We start from the raw sequence: 21,843 nt of genomic DNA, 5'->3' as shown, positions 1-21,843 counted from the left end.
TTGTATATACAAAAGCTCTTCTTGGCAAAGCTGAATGTTTCCGTAATTGTAACATTATTTTTTATTTCCAACATCTCTGGACTCTTCAACTTTGTCCTATTTTTTTAAGTATTGTTGTTATTATAATAATTATTATTATTATTATTCGTGAGTGTGTTTGTGCCGAGGGGGGAAGAGCTCACAGACACTGCACTGGTGGCTATTTTCATGGTTCATTATAATAAATCACTGTAATGACAGTTTTATAAACAACTTTCTTAATTTTGTTTTATTGAAAATACAGACCCACACATTAATATTCATATGTTTTTTTTTTTTTCTTGTCCCTATCTTTAATCAACAGGACGCTTTTTGGTCAAGTCAACATCCGGTCGGCATCTGAACAGGAAGTGAATTGGCAGTCGCAAGTCTCCCTTGGTAAATTCACTCCAGTGTGACACGGCCATTATAGCCTGTTCAATAAATGAATATGCATTTAAAAATCGTGTAAATCCATGCAAATGGTAGTTAAAATTAGTAAAAACAACATTATTCACAGGTTTTTACAATCAGTTTTGATGTGTGCACCTTTAATTGTGACCACAAGGGGGCGGTGTGGTGCCTTGAGATACAAGCCTCTTTTTTCTTTTCTTGCTGCCAGCAAATACAGTATTTAAAAATTTAAAGTAATTTTGTGGCATTGAGTAACTTAAAAGTCCACTTAACTCATTCACTGCCAGACAATGTGCAAAAATGTGTTTACTCCGGTGCCAGGGTTTTTGTCATTAATAATAACAATGAATTTCATTGTCACTCAATTTCCAGGACCCACACAATATTGAGTTTCAGGACTGCATAAACATTCACTGCAGCGTAAGAAACCTTACTATTTTCTTCCATTAGAAAAAAAAGTTAATTCCTAAATGATCTGGAGTTAAATGAGCTTGAAATGAGGGTGTCTGTCCAAAATACAATGCAAGACAACATCCGACTTGCGAGTTCCAAATTGTCGTTAAGTGGAAATGGTTGTAAGTTGAAATACATTCAAAATGTTGAATACAGACTTGGAGGCTAAATGACATGGTTTCTATTGCCAGAGGCCATAGCCACCGCTGAATCGGCACCCAACCATGAAAAAAAAACAAAACCTGAACAAATTAGGGAATGGTGTTCCACGTCATATTTTCAATTCCTGAATAAATTATGAATGACAGTGAATGAGTCCCTTAGCATGAATGCTAACACAATGCAAAACACAATACAGGGATAACGGATCGCACCTAGAACTACTAGTCCTTTTTAAAGACCCCATTAAACCAATCCCCCAGGAAGGTCTCCTTTTGGCTCTAATCAATTCGGCTGACAAATACTTCAAATCAGTACTTCCGGTGCTCTACGTGTACTTTCCCGTGTCACGACATCGCCACCGCACACGGTCATATTTTTATGCATATTCTGTGCACTTATTTTGCAACTTACACAAATACAAACTACCATGCGGAAAACTTGAGAGGTAGATGAATCCATTTATGGTCCCACCCCCCAAAAGAAAAATATTTACCTATCTATGAGCAAGCTATCTTTCTATCCGAGTTACTTAGCTATCTATTAGCTAGCGAGCTTTGTATCTTAGTTACTTCCGGGTTGAGTGAAGGCCTAGCAAGCTATCTGTTAGCTAGCTAGCTTTCTATCCGAGTTAGTTCCGGGTTGAGGGAAGGCCTGGCTAGCTATCTGTTAGCTATCCATTAGCTAGCTAGCTTTCCATCTGAGTTACTTCCGGGTTGAGTGAAGGCCTAGCTAGATATCTGTCAGCTATCTATTAGCTAGCTATCTTTCTATCCGAGTTACTTAGCTATCTATTAGCTAGCGAGCTTTGTATCTCAGTTACTTCCGGGTTGAGTGAAGGCCTAGCAAGCTATCTGTTAGCTAGCTAGCTTTCTATCCGAGTTAATTCCGGGTTGAGGGAAGGCCTGGCTAGCTGTTAGCTATTCATTAGCTAGCTAGCTTTCCATCCAAGTTACTTCCGGATTGAGTGAAGGCCTAGCTAGCTATCTATTAGCTAGCTATCTTTCTATCCGAGTTACTTAGCTATCTATTAGCTGTCTATTAGCTAGCTAGCTTTCTATCTCAGTTACTTCCGGGTTGAGTGAAGTCCTCGCTCGCTATCTCTTAGCTATCTATTAGCTAGCTAGCTAGCTTTCTATCCGAGTTACTTCCGGGTAGCGTGAACACTGGCGCGTGTGGCTGCCGCTGCTCACCCACGGGAAAAATATCCTGTGACAATAACGTGTCCTTGAGAGTTTTGAAAGGCGCTTAGTAATGAAATGTATTATTATTACAATGATACAGTACACAGATGGCACATGTACTGCATGTAACAGATACTCACCAATGTATTTTTTTTTTACTTAAAATCTGTCATTGTCACTTCCACCACTTAATCACAAACACTTGTAGTGTAACAAAATGGCAAATGACAGCATGAATTCTCCCACCCGACCTCCCTATTCGATAATGTCTATATATCCACATGGACATTTTATTCAGCAATTTAGGGGGGGGGTCTGAAGCAGTCAGTTCGAAGTCACTGAAATATTTCAAACGGAATATTCCTTGTCGTCCTCAATGATTTTTGGGGGATTATTTCCCCTCGACGTCTCAGTCTTGCATTGACAACCTGTCCATTGGAAAACAAGCAAATCTAGTTAGAATCAACATCTAGTTTATAAAAAAAAAAAGAAATTGCTCCCCATGGCTCACCTTGTATATGCATTTCAAAAAGGCCGGCTTGCACGTTATATGGCGTTGTTCGCGCTCTCTGTAGGAGAAAGTCGTTTAAAATAACGACCGGATCGTTTGTAATACAGTGATACCTTGGCTTACAAACTTAATTGGTTGCCAGACAGAGTGTGTAAGGCGAAAAATGTGTATCCCAAAAATTAATTTCCCCTAGGAAACCCTTAAAATGAGACTAATCCGTTCCCAGGTGCCCATAAAACATAATTTTCTACTTTCTAATTTTCTAAGCCTTACACAAAATATACCTTATTTTATGTATAATAAATGTGTTATGGTAGTATAATTAAAGACATAAACTGTACTGTATAATAAAGTCATTTTATTGACTTTTGTGATGGTCGTTGATGGCTTGATGGAATGGAGTGGCCGGTTTCATCAGCATTAAACACTTGATGAGGAACGTAGCCTTCTTCTTTCACCATCTTGAGGAATGATCAATCCCTTGTAGGTGCTTTTTCTGCGATAATTTTATCTAGTTCCTCATCAATTGTGTTGTGTTTAGCTGTGTTTGTGGAGCCTGATTGATGGGATATTTTAACCTTGCAGTCTACACTCTGCCTTTGAACTATCAAAGTTGAAACTCTCTCACTGTCGTCTGGTCTCTTTAATGTTTAAACCACCCCCCCCCCCCCACTGCTGAGTTCTTGACCAGTCACGTGGCTTTAACCAAAGACTGGGGGCGGGGAATAGAGGACAAAAACAGTTGGATGCCATTTTGTTGTTAGAACGGGCTCGTTCGCGAACGACACATCACTCATTGAGGCAGCTCCGTGTGTATCCTGAAAAAAAGTTCGGACGCCAAGATAAATTTTTCGTAAATTTAACGTTCGTAAACCGAAAAGTTCGTAAGCCAAGGGGTTCGTAAACCGAGGTATCACTGTACTTACTATCTGCCAGCAACTCATCGGCCATGAGGCTGTCTTGGCGGTTGCCGAGAACAAAGGCGAGGAAGGAGAGAATGAGGGCGTCCATGATGCCCATGATGGCCAGGATGTAAGCCCAACGTAGGGAGCAAGCGCCGAGCCTGTATTTGTCCGTGTGCTCGCCGCACATGCGCTTGACCTCGTCGCTGTCCCAGCCGTCCGGGTAGATCATGCAGCCAAGGATCAGGCACGTTCCTGTGTGGACGGATGACACAATTGCGTCATTTTATTCGGGAAATTTTAGATGCACATTTTGACTCATTTACTACCATTCAAAATGTATTCGGTAATTGAAAATATGACAGAGCGCCATTTCTGAATTTGTCCGGGTTTTGGTTTTTCATGCCTGGGTGCCAATTCAGCGCTGGTCAGACCTCTGGCAATGTTTTTTCCCTTCCACAAGGCGGCAGCATTTCCATTTTTTTCATGTTAACGCTTTGTTACAGCTTCAAGCTGTTGTTAAAGCGCTCCATAAACCAATATGCATGTATTGCGTTGTATTTTAGACATATGCCCCCATTTCAAGCTCACATAACTCCAGACCCATATAACTTAGGAATTAACTTTTTTTTTAGCTGAAAGAAGAGCTTCTAAGGTTTCTTACGCTACATTGAATATTTATGTAGTCCTAAAAGTCAATATTCTGTGGATCCTGGAATTCGAGTGACAATGACAAAAACCCTGGCACTGGAGTGGACACATTTTTGCACGTCTGGCAGTGAATGAGTTAAAATGGTCCAATACTTTGATTCAGGGACATTTTCCCATGGCACTACAACTTTTAGTGTATAATATGGAAGTGCGGGTTCTGTTGTGCAGCCACAATGTCTTAGTTTAGCTTTTAGCATTGATCCGTTGCAAAGTTGTCAATGAGCGGTTGAGATTACTTACTGCGCCTTTGAAAATCCTTATTAGTGAAAGGAGGTGATCCCCTTTAATCCGCGCAAGTCGTCTGCACTTTACATCCGTCTGTCCCCAACCCCAAACACTCCACCTGTGCGCAATTATGTTCAAATTGCACTTTGGGATAATTATCGCCTCTGTCGAACCACAATTTTGATCCTTGTTGATGAGTATTGACCTTCCATGACCCTTAACTTGACCGGTAAAGGTCGTTGAGGGCATCTAAATAACATCTATTGTAACATCGGCAGCACGGCTGACCCAAATAATGAATACAAATCACGATTTTTATGTAGCATTGAGGGGGGAAAAGCATACAAAAGGCTATTAAACTTGAGGATGATGAACCCAGCCTCCATCTCACCTGCAGCCAGCTGCATCCACCCGCAGATCTTGTAAACGGTGCCCGTTCCGCAGAAGAAGAAAAGCGTGAAGCATCCAATGCAACCCAGCACCAGCGCCATGGACGTAGCGATGAAGAAGGCGGCGGCCTTGAAGGCTCCCGACGGGATGCTGGAAAACTCCGCGAAGCTTCCCCGGCACGTCAATTCCCGCGATAAACCACTTCCGATGCAATAGTGGAAGAGGCCGAAGTAACCCGCCTGCGGCGTGTCGGCGCCGTCGCCGATCCAGTAAGGTTGGATGAAGCAGACCACGTTGACGATGGCGAACAAGATGGTGAAGATGGCCCATAGCACGCCGATGGCGCGCGAGTTCCGCACGTAGTTGGTCTGGTAGATTTTGGCCGCTTCCGAGGCGGGGAGCATGCTGGTGGTGCTACCGGTGCTCGGGTCCCCGGGCACCATCGTCCGCCTTCTGACGGGAAAGATACCCGCTCTCACGGTTCGGGAAGCGGGGAGGGGGTCTCGAGGGAAAAAACTCGGGGCTCATTTGACGCATCAACTGCACATACAGCGGCCGCGGTTATTTCTGGGATAACCCACATCCTTTAATCCCTATCTGACGCGCATGCGCGCGCATCGAGCACGTAATTAAACCTGCGAGCAAGGATGACATTAAAAAATAGATATAAAATAGTTGCAGGAACGGCTGCCATGGCGTGTATAACATGTCTACATTGTAATCGATTTTGATTCTTATCAGTTTTTTTCAGTAACTTTATTTTCACCAACTAAGTCTTATTACATCAATATATTTATGTAGAATATCGTAGAGCCGTGGGGAAAAAAAATCGTATTTTATAAATAAGCGTCTTTTTCTTTCGGCTTTTCCTTTCAGGTGGCGCCATAGCGAATCAGTGTCCTCCATTTTTAGAGTCGTGCAGGGTTTAAAAATGAAGAAAACTACATTACCCACAATTCATTCGTAAAAAGGCTTGATTGTATGTTCTTGCCAACAATTGTGTGTTTATGTCAGCAATTAAATGTTCACAGTCAATGCGGTTATATTTGGGTTATTGGAAGAATCATTAGCGCTTTCCTTCCTCAGCGAGGAATGAAAGAGTTGTCCATGTCATTATCTAGCTAGCTATCTATTGGCTAGCTATCTAGCTAGTTATCTATTGGCTAGCTATCTCGCTATTTATCTATTGGGTAGCTATCTAGCTAGTTATCTATTATCTGGCTGGCTATCTAGCTAGTTATCTATTAGCTGGCTAGCTATCTAGCAAGCTATCTAGCTCGTCCTGTGACTGTGAAGTGACCTTGATAGTTTTGAAGAGCGCTTGTAAATTAAATTTATTGTTATTATTATTGTTATTATCATTAGCTATCTCTTAGCTAGTGTTAGGTTAAAATATTACAGGCTAATATTAGCATTTTACGGTTATCTTTAAAATTGTAAATATTAGGAACGGAATTAAATATTTACTTTATTGCGCCACATTGTAACCTAACAATTGGTATGTTCGTTGTGTGAGAGATCACCAAAGAAACCGGCAAGTTACTCACAGATAATTTATTCCTAACAATTTGATCTAATACAGAATTATGGGTTTCAGCTCCTTGATGCAGAAAATATTCGTGTGCCCCAAATCAGTAAGACAGAGACGAAAGACAAAGACTTAGACTGAGACAATGGCTAACTAAATGTATTTATTTCCTTCACTAGCTAGCTTTCTATCTATGTGAGTGACTTCCGGGTTGAGTGAACGCTGGCGCGTGTAGCTGCCGCTTCTCACCCACAGAAAAACTCATCCTGTGACTATAAAGTGACCTTGAGAGTTTTGAAAGGTGCTTACAAAAAAGCACATACGTGCTTAAAAAATAGTATTTATAAGCGCCTTTCATTTATTAAATAAAATGAATAATAATAATAATAATATTATTATTATTATTATTATTATTATTATTGATTGCCATTGGTTAATTACATAGAGTTGAAGGTGGATGCAACTACAGTACCCACAATTCATTGGTAAAGAGACTTGATTGTGATTGGTTGATTACATGGTGTCGAAGGCGGATACCCGCGAAATATCTCCACGGAGATAATGGCGTCCTTTTCATTCCACTTGTTTTTATAAATTAAACGTTTATATTAAGCATTTTTCACAAGTTCGCGAAATATGGTCACTACCCAGTGTCGTCAAAACGTAATGTGAAGTATCAGCCTTGGTTTTGTTCACTTTAACTAGACTTCTGGTGGAGTTCAAGCCTTTGGTTGACAACCACGCTAAGTGAGCTAAGCTAACGTATGAACAACTTTGAGAAAAATGTCGTCGTCGTTGGCGCTACAGCACCAGCGGCATCCAGGCTACGAGGAGGAGAGGCTGCGGAGGGTGGCCGAGAAGCTGCCGTGTCGGGAGCTCCAAGCCGGTATGCTTCTGTCACTCATGGGAGAGGTAAGACGTCGTAACATTCGGTTACCTTATATGGCGACCACGTTTATTGTCTTATTTCGTCTTATTTTAGCTATCATTGTGTTTCCTGTTTGTTCGATGCTTTTTTAGTAAAAGCTTCGTTTTATTCAGTTTTCACTACTATTGGTTTGTATAATTTCACTGAAGACTAATGAGAACATCATTCAAAAGAAAGTAAAGTATTGGGGGATGAAGTAAAGTCCACTAAATGTAACACATAACTGTTCGACTCGTTTATGTTTGTGCTGGTTTACAGTAATATGGAAATAAATTAAGTTTAAAGGACAACCAACATCACTTTTTTGTTTCCTAACTGACATCAGAAAAAACTTTGATAGCATCTAAAATACCCAAAACATGCAGGCTGATATTTATAGTCGAATGCAAAACACCAAATAAAAATGACTCAGTGTCAAAAAACTGCAAAACAATTGAGCTGCGAATTGGGCATTTTCAGAAAGTCCCGCCCCCAGTTCGTGACGTCACGCCAAGACATCTTGCCTTGCTCAAGAATCAAAACAATGGCTTCAGATTCGGAGAATATGCTTTCTTGTTACACATCCAGTTATGAATATGATTCAGATAGTTCTGAAGAGGAAAGTATAAATGTTTGCAATCGATTAAAGAAGGTCGTAACGTAAAATATAGCTATATGCCAGGGTTGTCAAAGTCATTTTTTGCCGCGGGCCACATTGTAATTATGGTTTCTTCTCGAGGGCCGTTATGAATTTGGGGAAGCCTTTAGAATGTTTAATCCCCTCCACTTATTACATATAGAGCGCACAACAAATTAATGAATAACTAGTTTTCAAATCTGAAGTCAAGAATAATGACTGTTATTGTGGTTTACATCCCAAAAAATATGACATTTTGGTTTGGATTTTAGCAAGCATCATGGAATTTCACAAGTTTGATTTGCTTTCGTGGGCCTAAAAAAAATGATGTGGCGGGCCGGATTTGGCCCCCGGGCCTTGACTTTGACACCTGTACTATATGCGGTGGAATCTTTGTAAAATACGCTCAGTAGAAGTCATTTGAAGCGATTTTACAAATTATGGACACAACTTGTCCGGAGACGTCGGTTGTCCCTGTTCGCTGACGAAGCCTCTTGGATAGGAGGCGAAAGGTCCAACACCTTCAAAAAGTACAGATGACGGCTGAAGAAACCTTCTCATCGATGGACCACTCCTGTACGACTGAGCTTACACAGACGTTGTCCCTTAAATGAACCCTAAAAGTGATTGTAAGAAATTAAAAAAAAAAACTACCAGTAATGTTTACACTATGATTATAGTTAGTTTTATTTGTTTCAAAATGTAGTTTGACGCAGTTATCATTGATTTAAACACACTAATTTTCATTTAATGTTGTCGATTTTAGTTGTGGCTGTCTTTTGTAGTCATTTTCATTGACTGCAATTGCCTTGGGGGGTAGATAGATAATCATTATACGGGTTGAGTGGCACCTGATGGTACAAAAAATAAATATTTGTGTTAAATTGCATATACAGTAAAGTCTCGTTATATCGATATCGGATATATCGATAGTCCCGGTTATATCGATACTATTTCTATGCACGCACAGAGAAAATTACATGCAAACAGGGTCGGATATATCGATAGTCCCGGTTATATCGATATTTTTTCGGACTCCCTTGAATATCGATATAACGAGACTTTAGTTTTAGTTGTTTCAAAATGTAGTTCGACGTAGTTATCATTGACTTAAACACAGTAATTTTCATTTAATTTTGTCGATTTTAGTTGTGGCTGTCTTTTGTAGTCGTTTTCATTGACTGCAATTGCCTTGGGGGGTAGATAGATAATCATTATACGGGTTGAGTGGCACCTGATGGTACAAAAAATAAATATTTGTGTTAAATTGCATATACAGTAAAGTCTCGTTATATCGATATCGGATATATCGATAGTCCCGGTTATATCGATACTATTTCTATGCACGCACAGAGAAAATTACATGCAAACAGGGTTGGATATATCGATAGTCCCGGTTATATCGATATTTTTTCGGACTCCCTTGAATATCGATATAACGAGACTTTACTGTAGTTAGTTTTAGTTGTTTCAAAATGTAGTTCGACGTAGTTATCATTGACTTAAACACAGTAATTTTCATTTAATTTTGTCGATTTTAGTTGTGGCTGTCTTTTGTAGTCGTTTTCATTGACTGCAATTGCCTTGGGGGGTAGATAGATAATCATTATACGGGTTGAGTGGCACCTGATGGTACAAAAAATAAATATTTGTGTTAAATTGCATATACAGTAAAGTCTCGTTATATCGATATCGGATATATCGATAGTCCCGGTTATATCGATACTATTTCTATGCACGCACAGAGAAAATTACATGCAAACAGGGTCGGATATATCGATAGTCCCGGTTATATCGATATTTTTTCGGACTCCCTTGAATATCGATATAACGAGACTTTACTGTAGTTAGTTTTAGTTGTTTCAAAATGTAGTTCGACGTAGTTATCATTGACTTAAACACACTAATTTTCATTTAATTTTGTCAATTTTAGTTGTGGCTGTCTTTTGTAGTCGTTTTCATTGACTGCAATTGCCTTGGGGGGTAGATAGATAATCATTATAAGGGGTTGAATGGCACCTGATGGTACAAAAAATAAATATTTGTGTTAAATTGCATATACAGTAAAGTCTCGTTATATCGATATCGGATATATCGATAGTCCTGGTTATATCGATACTATTTCTATGCACGCACAGAGAAAATTACATGCAAACAGGGTCGGATATATCGATAGTCCCGGTTATATCGATATTTTTTCGGACTCCCTTGAATATCGATATAACGAGACTTTAGTTTTAGTTGTTTCAAAATGTAGTTCGACGTAGTTATCATTGACTTAAACACACTAATTTTCATTTAATTTTGTCGATTTTAGTTGTGGCTGTCTTTTGTAGTCGTTTTCATTGACTGCAATTGCCTTGGGGGGTAGATAGATAATCATTATAAGGGGTTGAATGGCACCTGATGGTACAAAAAATAAATATTTGTGTTAAATTGCATATACAGTAAAGTCTCGTTATATCGATATCGGATATATCGATAGTCCCGGTTATATCGGATATATCGATAGTCCCGGTTATATCGATACTATTTCTATGCACGCACAGAGAAAATTACATGCAAACAGGGTCGGATATATCGATAGTCCCGGTTATATCGATATTTTTTCGGACTCCCTTGAATATCGATATAACGAGACTTTAGTTTTATTTGTTTCAAAATGTAGTTCGACGCAGTTATCATTGACTTAAACACACTAATTTTCATTTAATTTTGTCGATTTTAGTTGTGGCTGTCTTTTGTAGTCGTTTTCATTGACTGCAATTGCCTTGGGGGGTAGATAGATAATCATTATAAGGGGTTGAATGGCACCTGATGGTACAAAAAATAAATATTTGTGTTAAATTGCATATACAGTAAAGTCTCGTTATATCGATATCGGATATATCGATAGTCCCGGTTATATCGGATATATCGATAGTCCCGGTTATATCGATACTATTTCTATGCACGCACAGAGAAAATTACATGCAAACAGGGTCGGATATATCGATAGTCCCGGTTATATCGATATTTTTTCGGACTCCCTTGAATATCGATATAACGAGACTTTAGTTTTAGTTGTTTCAAAATGTAGTTCGACGTAGTTATCATTGACTTAAACACACTAATTTTCATTTAATTTTGTCGATTTTAGTTGTGGCTGTCTTTTGTAGTCGTTTTCATTGACTGCAATTGCCTTGGGGGGTAGATAGATAATCATTATAAGGGGTTGAATGGCACCTGATGGTACAAAAAATAAATATTTGTGTTAAATTGCATATACAGTAAAGTCTCGTTATATCGATATCGGATATATCGATAGTCCCGGTTATATCGGATATATCGATAGTCCCGGTTATATCGATACTATTTCTATGCACGCACAGAGAAAATTACATGCAAACAGGGTCGGATATATCGATAGTCCCGGTTATATCGATATTTTTTCGGACTCCCTTGAATATCGATATAACGAGACTTTAGTTTTAGTTGTTTCAAAATGTAGTTCGACGTAGTTATCATTGACTTAAACACAGTAATTTTCATTTAATTTTGTCGATTTTAGTTGTGGCTGTCTTTTGTAGTCGTTTTCATTGACTGCAATTGCCTTGGGGGGTAGATAGATAATCATTATACGGGTTGAGTGGCACCTGATGGTACAAAAAATAAATATTTGTGTTAAATTGCATATACAGTAAAGTCTCGTTATATCGATATCGGATATATCGATAGTCCCGGTTATATCGATACTATTTCTATGCACGCACAGAGAAAATTACATGCAAACAGGGTTGGATATATCGATAGTCCCGGTTATATCGATATTTTTTCGGACTCCCTTGAATATCGATATAACGAGACTTTACTGTAGTTAGTTTTAGTTGTTTCAAAATGTAGTTCGACGTAGTTATCATTGACTTAAACACAGTAATTTTCATTTAATTTTGTCGATTTTAGTTGTGGCTGTCTTTTGTAGTCGTTTTCATTGACTGCAATTGCCTTGGGGGGTAGATAGATAATCATTATACGGGTTGAGTGGCACCTGATGGTACAAAAAATAAATATTTGTGTTAAATTGCATATACAGTAAAGTCTCGTTATATCGATATCGGATATATCGATAGTCCCGGTTATATCGATACTATTTCTATGCACGCACAGAGAAAATTACATGCAAACAGGGTCGGATATATCGATAGTCCCGGTTATATCGATATTTTTTCGGACTCCCTTGAATATCGATATAACGAGACTTTACTGTAGTTAGTTTTAGTTGTTTCAAAATGTAGTTCGACGTAGTTATCATTGACTTAAACACACTAATTTTCATTTAATTTTGTCGATTTTAGTTGTGGCTGTCTTTTGTAGTCGTTTTCATTGACTGCAATTGCCTTGGGGGGTAGATAGATAATCATTATAAGGGGTTGAATGGCACCTGATGGTACAAAAAATAAATATTTGTGTTAAATTGCATATACAGTAAAGTCTCGTTATATCGATATCGGATATATCGATAGTCCTGGTTATATCGATACTATTTCTATGCACGCACGGAGAAAATTACATGCAAACAGGGTCGGATATATCGATAGTCCCGGTTATATCGATATTTTTTCGGACTCCCTTGAATATCGATATAACGAGACTTTACTGTAATAATGTTGTCTTATTTGATACAACAGCCTCTGCAGTACAGCTTGCCATGCATCTTCATCTACGGTCATCGGGCTTCTGGGAAAAGTTATGTGGTGAACACTCTAATGAAGGAACTGGAGGTAATAATCATAATAATACATTTAATTTCTAAACGCCTTTCAAAACTCTCAAGGGCAATTTACAGTCACGGGATAAGAACGTGTGTGTGTGTGTGTGTGTGTGTGTGTGTGTGTGTGTGTGTGTGTGTGTGTGTGTGTGTGTGTGTGTGTGTGTGTGTGTGTGTGTGTGTGTGGTCCATCTTGTAGTTGCCTCATGCCACCATCAGCTGCACCGAATGCATCACTGCCGCTCTGCTCTTCGAACAAGTCCTGCTGACCCTCTTCGGCGGGGATGCCGCCTCCGCTCTCCCTCGTTACTCTTCGCTGTCCGATTTCGTTCGCATCTACAGGCAGCATCGCTCACAAGCTACCGCTGAACAGACGCGATACATCGTGAGGATAAACAGAATAAGCACTTTTGTGGCAAAGTCGATTTTTGTGGTGGCTTCACTGTGCTGGTTGTGGTCTTCAGGTGTTGGAAAAAGCGGAGTTGCTGCGAGACATGGATGCTAACATTCTCTCGGTTCTTGTTCGTCTTCAGGAACTGGTGAGCATCCAACACTTTTACCAGAAGCTGCTTTTTACTTGTGAATTTGGAAGGCCTCACATAATAGTTTACTGGCAAAGTATTTGTAATCAGAAAGCCTTCAATAGTCCCACAATGGGGAAATTTGCAATCTACAGCAGCAAAATTGAAAGGGATAGGCGGGTGAAAAGATAAAAACAAAGTATTCTATGCATAATATAAATAAAATAAACACATTAGTATAACAGATTATTATTATTATTTGTTTTATTAGCTACGTATTAGCTAGCTAGCTAACTTTCTTTCTATTTGAGTTACTTCCAGGTTGAGTGAACACTGGCGCGTGTGGCTGCCGCTGCTCACCCACAGAAAAACTTATCCTGTGACTGTAAAGTGACCTTGAGAGATTTGAAAGGCGCTGATAAGTGAAATTTATTATTATTATTATTATTATTATTATTATTGTTGTTATTATTATTCATAGTAGTATTCTGAGTATTATTAGTATTATTATGACCTACCTATTAGCTAGCCAGTCAGCTATCTATTTGAGTTACTTCCGGGTTGAGTGAACACTGCTGTGTGTCTGCCACTGCTCACCCACAGAAAAACTTATCCTGTGACTGTAAAGTGACCTTGAGAGATTTGAAAAGCGCTGATAAGTGAAATGTATTATTATTATTATTATTATTATCATCATCATTATTATTGTTATTGGTATTATTCGTAGTAGTATTCTGAGTATTATTAGTATTATTATGACCTACCTATTAGCTAGCCAGTCACCTATCTATTTGAGTTACTTCCGGGTTGAGTGAACACTGGCGCGTGCGGCTGCCGCTGCTCACCCACAGAAAAACTTATCCTGTGACTGTAAAGTGACCTTGAGAGATTTGAAAGGCGCTGATAAGTGAAATTTATTATTATTATTGTTATTATTATCATCATTATTATTGTTATTAGTATTATTCGTAGTAGTATTCTGAGTATTATTAGTATTATTATGACCTACCTATTAGCTAGCCAGTCACCTATCTATTTGAGTTACTTCCGGGTTGAGTGAACGCTGGCGTGTGTGTCTGCCGCTGCTCACCCGCAGAAAAACTTTTCCTGTGACTCAACTGATCTTGAGAGTTTTGAAAGGCACTTAGAAATGAAATGTATTATTATTATTATTATTATTATTATTATTATTAGGGATTTAAAAAGGGTTGCTGTCGAGGCAGCTGCACCGGGGGCGCCATGACTGGAGGAGCTATAGTAGTCAACACAAAGCAAAATAATAAACACAAATGGAACATGAAAACATGGATAGTTGTGCAGTCTTAACGACTTTCCCCATGTACTCTATGGTGTTTGAGTACAACACAAACACTTTATTACATGAAAGAGGAGAGAATAAAAGCCTCCTTTTCACCTGTGGATAAGAAACGTCATGGTGGAATGTGCACGTCTGCTACACAGCTAAGTTTTCAAAGGAAACACAAAGCTGAAGCATCCATTGACAAAAATAGATTGGCTCACATCTCCTGTCCCACATAAATCCGCTTCAATTCCAAGCCGCGACCGTTCCACATACACATCGGTGCTCCTTCTCATGCCATGCAATCATCTTAGAAAAAAAAAATGGACTATAAATATACTGTTTAATTTATTTTTGTCTTTTCTGAGGGTGATATTGAATATGTGTGTAAAGGCACTTAAAATAAAATGTATGATTATTGTTATTATTTATGTCTTCCAAGTTGATTTTTTATTTTTGTCCTTTATCTTTATTTTGACTGTTTTCTATGTGGCGTTTGCAGGTGGAGGACAACTTGACCGTCCTCCTGCTCAGCGAGTTGGCGTGGGACACGTTCCGGCCAAACACAGGCTGCTTAGAACCTCTGCCGCTTCACTTCCCCGACTACACCAAAGGTTTTTTTTTTGTCCTTCTCTTCTTACAGATGCTCGTTTGCACCTGACATTTTCCTCCGAAGGTGTGAACATCTGGATTATTCAACCTACAGTGAGACCTCAACTTATGAACTTAATTGGTTCCCAGACAGAGTGTGTAAGGCGAAAAGTGTGTATCTCAAAAAACAAAATTCCCATAGGAAACCATTAAAATGGGAATAATCCGTTCCCGGGTTTCCATAAAATATACTTTTCAACTAAATAAGCTTTAAAACTACACACAACATACCTTATTCTATGTATAATAAATGTGCTATTGTATTGTAATGAAAGAAATACACTGCATTGTATCATAAAGTCACTTTATTTACATTTGTGATGGTCATTTATGGTTTGATGGAATGGCGTCGGAGGTCGAAGGTCAAAGGGAATTGCTGTTTGGAAAGAGAGGCGCATTACATGACGAATGTAATTAAAGATATAAACTGTGCTGTAAAATAAAGTTTTATTTACCTTTTTGTTGGTCGTTGATGGCTTATGGAAGGAGAGTCACCTTCCATAAGGACTGTTGGTAACTTAACCTCTGGTGCTGTTCGGTTGTGTGCTTCCGCCGAAGATCACTCCGCCAGCCGTGGTGGGTGTGTATTATGAAAATAGTGCTTATTATAAGGTTTAATTTTCATAAATTTGACGTTTGTAAGACGAAAAGTTTGTAAGTTAAGGTGTTTGTAAGTTGAGGTCTCACTGTATTTCGTTGCATTTTATTTTGAAATAGCGGAGCTGCACCACATCCTGTCCCGAGACACCCACCCATCCTATTCTGCAGACTTTTATGCCTCCTACATCCACATCCTGTTGGGCATTTTCTACGCAGTCTGTCGGGATCTCAGAGAGCTGCGCCACCTGGTGCGTTACGATTCACCTGCCTCCATGTTTGTTTTCCCGCTGGCCATGCTCATTGTTACACGGTTTCTCGTTTGTAGGCTGCGCTCAACTTCAGCAAATTCTGTGAGCCTGTAACTGAAGGGAAAGGTAAGTAAGTAAGGGATCTAGAGTAACGTGAAGTGCATACCTGCCAACTACTCCGGTTTTGCCGTAAAAACTATGGTTTTCATGATGTTGAGTTAATCATGAGAATTACGGTTGATTGTAAAATATTTTCTTAAAATAGTAGCAAACATGATATTTTCATGTTTAACATGTTGCATTCTGGGTATTTTTTTTCACAAGTACAGTGATATCTTGGCTTACAAACTTAATTGGTTCCCAAGACAGAGTGTGTAAGGCGGAAAGTGTGTATCCCAAAAATTTATTTCCCATAGGAGACCATTTAAATGAGAATAATCCGTTCACAGGTCCCCATAAAACATAATTTTCTACTTTCTAATTTTCTAAGCCTTAAAACTACACAAAATATACCTTATTTTATGTATAATAAACGCGGTATGGTATTTTAATTAAAACAACTGTACTATATAATAAAGTCATTTTATTTACCTTTGTGATGGTCATTGATGGCTTGATGGAATGGAGTCACCGGTTTCATCAGCATTAAGCATCAAGTGTACAGATGGCTTGTGCGGGTTATTTGTGGAGCCTGATTGATGGGATATTTTAACCTTGCAGTCTACACTCTGCTTTTGAACTATCAAAGTTGAAAACGGTCCAAATTTCACTATTTTCTATTCATTGTATCACTCTCTCTCTGTCATCTGCCTGTCTCTTTAATGTTTAAACCACCTCCCCTCACTGCTGCGTTCGTGATCAATCACGTGGCTTTAACTGGGGGCGGCGAATATAGGACAAAAAAAAGTCGGCATCCATTTTCTTGTTAGAACGGGCTCGTTCGCAAAGGACACATCACTTTTCGTGGCACTCTGTGTGTATCCCGAAAAATAGTTCGTCGTATGCCAAGGTAAAATTTTCAAAAATGTAACATTTGTAAACCGAAAAGTTCGTAAGCCAAGGGGTTCGTAAACCGAGGTATCACTGTATACCTTTGACATTGATCGACATTTGTATGATGCTTTTTTTTGCCTCATTTGAAGTAGCTGTCATGTTAAAAATCATTTGGCGTGGCCCCCCTGACCACCTGACCAGGACTTTGTCCTGGACCGACCTGCAGCCCCTTGATATTACAATGCTTTTCTGGTTTCAAAAGTGGGCAGATATGCCAGAGTATCATGAAGTGGCTAACAATTAGCTAACACGTCTGTTTGTGTGTGTTCATGGACTAGCGAAAGAGAGCGACACGCACAAGCTATGGCGAAACATCGAGCCTCACTTGAAGAAAGCCATGCGGACGGTTTACTTGAGGGAGGTATCCAGGTGAGTGGAGCCTTTAAACGCCTCCCTTCAAGAAAATGTTGACCTTCATGTGTTTATTTTGTTTGTGTTTCAGCCTTGAATGGGAAAAGATGGAGGAATTGGAGACCGAAACGGGCCCTTTAAGAGGTCACTACAATGGCTCAACTGATTATATGGCGATACCTTGGCTTACGAGCGCTTTAGCTAACGAACTTTTCGCCTTATGACCGTTAAATTCGCGAGAATAGAATCTTGGCATATGAACTATTTTTCGGGAAACACATGGAATGCCACAATGAGTGACTTTTTTTCACCCTCTATTCCCCGCCCACAGTCTTCGGTTAAAGCCGCACGTGATTGGTCAAGATACGTGATAGAGTGAGGAGGGGTTACAGAAACACAGAGCTGCATATAAAAACATAGATAGGCAGACGACAGAGAGAGAGAGTGAGAAAATGGAAAGAAAACACAGTGAAATTTGGACTTGTTTCAGCTTTATTGATAGCTCAAAGACAGTATGTAGACTGCAAGGTTTCAAATATCCCATCAATCAGGCTCCACAAATAACCCGCACGAGCCATCTGTACAATTTGAAGAGTAGACAAGCAAAGGAACCAGCTATGAATGAAGTTTCTAGTGTGTCTGCCTGCATCTGTTGCAATATCACAACTTCCAAGCTGTACAACCCAGGGCTCCCTGAGCCATTTTATGCAAAAAGCTATCCATTCCATCAAGCCAGCAACCACCATCACACAGGTAATTTGAAGAACTTTATTTTAAAGTACAGTTTATTTCTTTAATTACAATACCATAGAACATTTATTATACATAAAATAAGGTATATTTTGTGTAGTTTTAAGGCTTATTTAGTATAAAATTATGTTTTATGGGGAGCTGGTAACGGATTATTCTCATTTTAATGGTTTCCTATGGGAAAGTAATGTTTGGAAGACACACTTTTCACCTTACATACACTTCCTGGGAACCGATTAAGTTCGTAAGCTAAGGTATCACTGTACTTTCAAATGACTGGATGGGAAACAGTTTTGTTAACCTTTGTATACTTTCTTACAATTACCAATCACAGAATTGTTTCCAATTTGGTGACCTTTGCATATTTTTGTCCCCATGTCAGGTTTGTCGGCTCACACGCATGTGGAGCTGCCGTTTTATTCCAAGTTCCTGTTGATCGCCGCCTACCTGGCATCTTACAATCCCGCCCGGACAGACAAGCGCTTCTTCGTCAAGGTAAGGTGGTGACATAATAATAATGATTGACGGATGGGGTAAAAATATTGACAGTGAATTGAAAAGGAAAATCACATTTAATACATTCAAATCACATTGCGTTTTGAAATAATGGATTTTATTTTGGCGAAACAGTCAAACCTCAGTTTTCGAACGTTTCGAACGTTTTCAACCAAAAATTTTGGGGGTTTTATACGACCGAAATTCAGTTCTCAATCAGACTGAGCGCACCTGAATGCACCACTCGACTACACTCCGTTTACTTATACGTACGTCACTTCCCAATATATACGTCACTTCCTTTTACATCACCTCGTGCCGTGCCTTCCTTATTGTGATCGACGCATTTGTATTGTTGATTTTTTTTTTTCCATGTGAAGAAGCAGACGTGTTCGTGTAGACATTGATTTTTTTTTATGTTCCAATGTTAATGTTAATGTTAAAATTGGTGAAAACATATTACAGTGTGTTTTTATACAGTAAAGTCTCGTTATATCGATATTCAAGGGAGTCCGAAAAAATATCGATATAACCGGGACTATCGATATATCCGACCCTGTTTGCATGCAATTTTCTCCGTGCGTGCATAGAAATAGTATCGATATAACAGGGACTATCGATATATCCGATATCGATATAACGAGACTTTACTGTAGTATTTTACAAATCATCTGTTCTTCTATTACGTGTGTGTACAGACACTCCCCAACTTACGAATGAGATACCTTATGAACGGTTGTTCATCAGGTGAATTAGTTCGTAAGTTGATTCAATGCTATATTTTGTATGGAATGTATGTTTAAGTCTTTTTTATATAAGTTTATATAAGTATGTTGAAGGCTTGTAAAAGTAACCTATATTGGTTTGTAAAATATATGCTCTACAAAGATATGTACATGTACAGCCGGAGAGAAATTACATATGTTACGACAAAAATGTTCATATATACCGTTGTTCGTAAATCAAATGTTTATAAGTAGAGGAGTGTCTGTCATGCAATCCGTAACTACAGACACACCCCAATTTACGAACAAGATACATTCTGAACGGTCATTCGTAAGGTGAATTCGTTCGTAGGTTGCTTCAGTGTTATATTTGTATGGAATGTACATTTATGGCTTATGTTTAAGGTTTACATAAGTATGTTTAAAGCTTGTATAAGTAACCTATATTGGTTTGCACTGAAAAATAAACATTAATAAAATATATGCTTGATAAAGATATGTACATGTACAACTGGAGAGAATACTATAATATATAAATAATAATAATAATAATCATAGTCATAATACATTTCATTTATAAGCGCCTTTCAAAACTCTCAAAGACACTTTACAGTCACAGGATATTTTTTTTGCGGGTGAGAAGCAGCAGCCATACGCCCCCACGTTCACTCAACCCGGAAGTAACTCAAATAGATAGAAAGCTAGCTCGATAGCCAATAGATACGTAGCTAGATAGCCACCCAGCCAGTTCGTATGTACCGTTGTTTATAACTTGAATGTTTGTAAGTATGGGAGTGTCTCTCCAGTTTATGCTGTAAAATAGTTAAAAGTGCTTTTAAAAAGTTATTTTCTAGACTTGGAACAAATTAAAAATGTTTACATTGATTATAATGTGAAGTGCTGATTCGGTTTTCGAACAAATCCGTTTTCAAACTGGTTTCTGGAACGGATTATGGTTGAAAAGTGCAGGATCACTGTATATCAATGACTGATATTTTTTCTGAAATAGACTGCGGAAAAAATATCAAAATATTTATAAAAAAAATGATTTCCAATACAACATGAGTTGCCAGAAAAATCACCCATATGATGAATAAAGAAAATATTTGAATGCATATCTCATCATGTTCCTTCCTCAACAGCATCACGGCAAAATAAAAAAGAGCAAGTTCTTAAAGAAGAATGAGAAGGTGAGCATTCAAAAAGCTTTTCTTCATCCACAAACGTGTTTATGAAATATTATCCCAACTGTCACATGATCCTTGATGTTTTTCCATCCACCTCCAAAGACCAGCAACCATCTCCTGGGACCCAAACCTTTCCCTCTGGATCGTCTACTGGCCATCTTCTACAGCGTCGTTGACAGCAGGGTAGCGCCCACCGCCAGCATCTTCTCTCAGGTTGGGCTCCGCCATCATCACCTGACTGGTATCCAATGGCAACCGCCTCCGCTTATCATCATTCCGTCTCTCATTCAGATCTCCTCGCTGGTCACCTTACAGCTTTTGACGCAGGTGAGCCATGTTGACCAGCTGGACTCCCCCAAATATAAATGCGCCGTTTCTATGGACTTCATCTGCGCTATTTCCAGGTATGCGTTTGTGTGCGTGGGTGCTGTTTTGATTCATAAACATGCACGCACGCACACTGGATTATTTCTCTTCCCAGGACGGTGAACTTTGACATCATCAAGTATCTATATGACTTCCTGTGAGATGCTTTCTCTCGACACATGCGGCCATTTCAAAATAAATTCAACAACAACTTCAATAAGTTTAAAGTCTTGAGGGTATTCAACCACCCTGTTTTTAAATGAGAATACAGTGATACCTTGGATTACGAACTTAATTGCTTCCCAGACAGAGTGTGTAAGGCAAAGCGTGTATCCCAAAAATGTATTTCCCATAGGAAACCATTAAAATGAGAATAATCCGTTCCCAGGTTCCCATAAAACAATTTTCTCATCTCATCTCATTTTCCGTACCGCTTATTCCTCATTAGGGTCGCGGGGGTTGCTGGAGCCTATCTCAGCTGTCTTCGGGCACGAGGCGGGGGACACCCTGAATTGGTTGCCAGCCAATCGCAGGGCACACAAAGACATACAACAGTCACTCTCACACTCACACCTAAGGACAATTTGGAGTGGTCAATCTGCCTGCCATGCATGTTTTTGGAATGTGGGAGGAAACCGGAGGACCCGGAGAAAACCCACGCGCGTCCGGGGAGAACATGCAAACTCCACACAGGGAGGCCGGACCGGGACGCGAACCGGCGACCTCTGCACTGTGAAGTCGGTGTGCTAACCACTCGACTACCGGGCCGCCCTAAAACAATTTTCTACTTTCTAATTTTCTAAGCCTTCA

The 21,843-nt window shown here is 39.2% G+C and overlaps 2 protein-coding genes across 3 annotated transcripts; one reads left to right on the top strand and one right to left on the bottom strand.

Annotated features, from left to right (window-relative positions):
* Positions 1-343: 343 nt before the first annotated feature.
* lhfpl3 (LHFPL tetraspan subfamily member 3) lies at positions 344-6,045 on the bottom strand. Of its 2 annotated transcripts, XM_088988769.1 has the most exons (4): positions 4,969-6,043; positions 3,666-3,896; positions 2,740-2,797; positions 344-2,656 (listed from the first exon to the last, which is right to left on the bottom strand). In XM_088988769.1, the coding sequence occupies exons 1-3, from the start codon at positions 5,408-5,410 to the stop codon at positions 2,775-2,777; spliced, it is 696 nt and encodes a 231-aa protein (XP_088844895.1). In that variant the 5' UTR covers positions 5,411-6,043; the 3' UTR covers positions 344-2,656; positions 2,740-2,774. The 2 variants fall into 2 exon arrangements, with proteins under 2 accessions (XP_088844895.1, XP_088844894.1); XM_088988768.1 differs by lacking the exons at positions 344-2,656; positions 2,740-2,797 and adding an exon at positions 2,804-3,557 and having other exon boundaries at positions 4,969-6,045.
* An 896-nt stretch (positions 6,046-6,941) lies between these two features.
* On the top strand, positions 6,942-21,285 carry orc5 (origin recognition complex, subunit 5). Its single transcript, XM_088988753.1, has 14 exons — positions 6,942-7,407; positions 12,707-12,799; positions 12,986-13,171; positions 13,251-13,325; positions 15,110-15,221; positions 15,976-16,106; positions 16,184-16,232; positions 17,438-17,528; positions 17,602-17,654; positions 18,643-18,755; positions 20,623-20,670; positions 20,770-20,880; positions 20,959-21,071; positions 21,149-21,285. Exons 1-14 carry the CDS (start codon positions 7,279-7,281, stop codon positions 21,192-21,194), a joined length of 1,350 nt encoding a protein of 449 aa, XP_088844879.1. The 5' UTR covers positions 6,942-7,278; the 3' UTR covers positions 21,195-21,285.
* The last annotated feature ends 558 nt before the right edge of the window (positions 21,286-21,843 follow it).

Source organism: Hippocampus bargibanti, linkage group LG22 (assembly GCF_051943395.1).
Source record: "Hippocampus bargibanti isolate YZ-2025 linkage group LG22, ASM5194339v1, whole genome shotgun sequence".
NCBI lineage: Eukaryota > Metazoa > Chordata > Actinopteri > Syngnathiformes > Syngnathidae > Hippocampus > Hippocampus bargibanti.
This window is presented reverse-complemented; position numbering and strand designations above follow the sequence as displayed.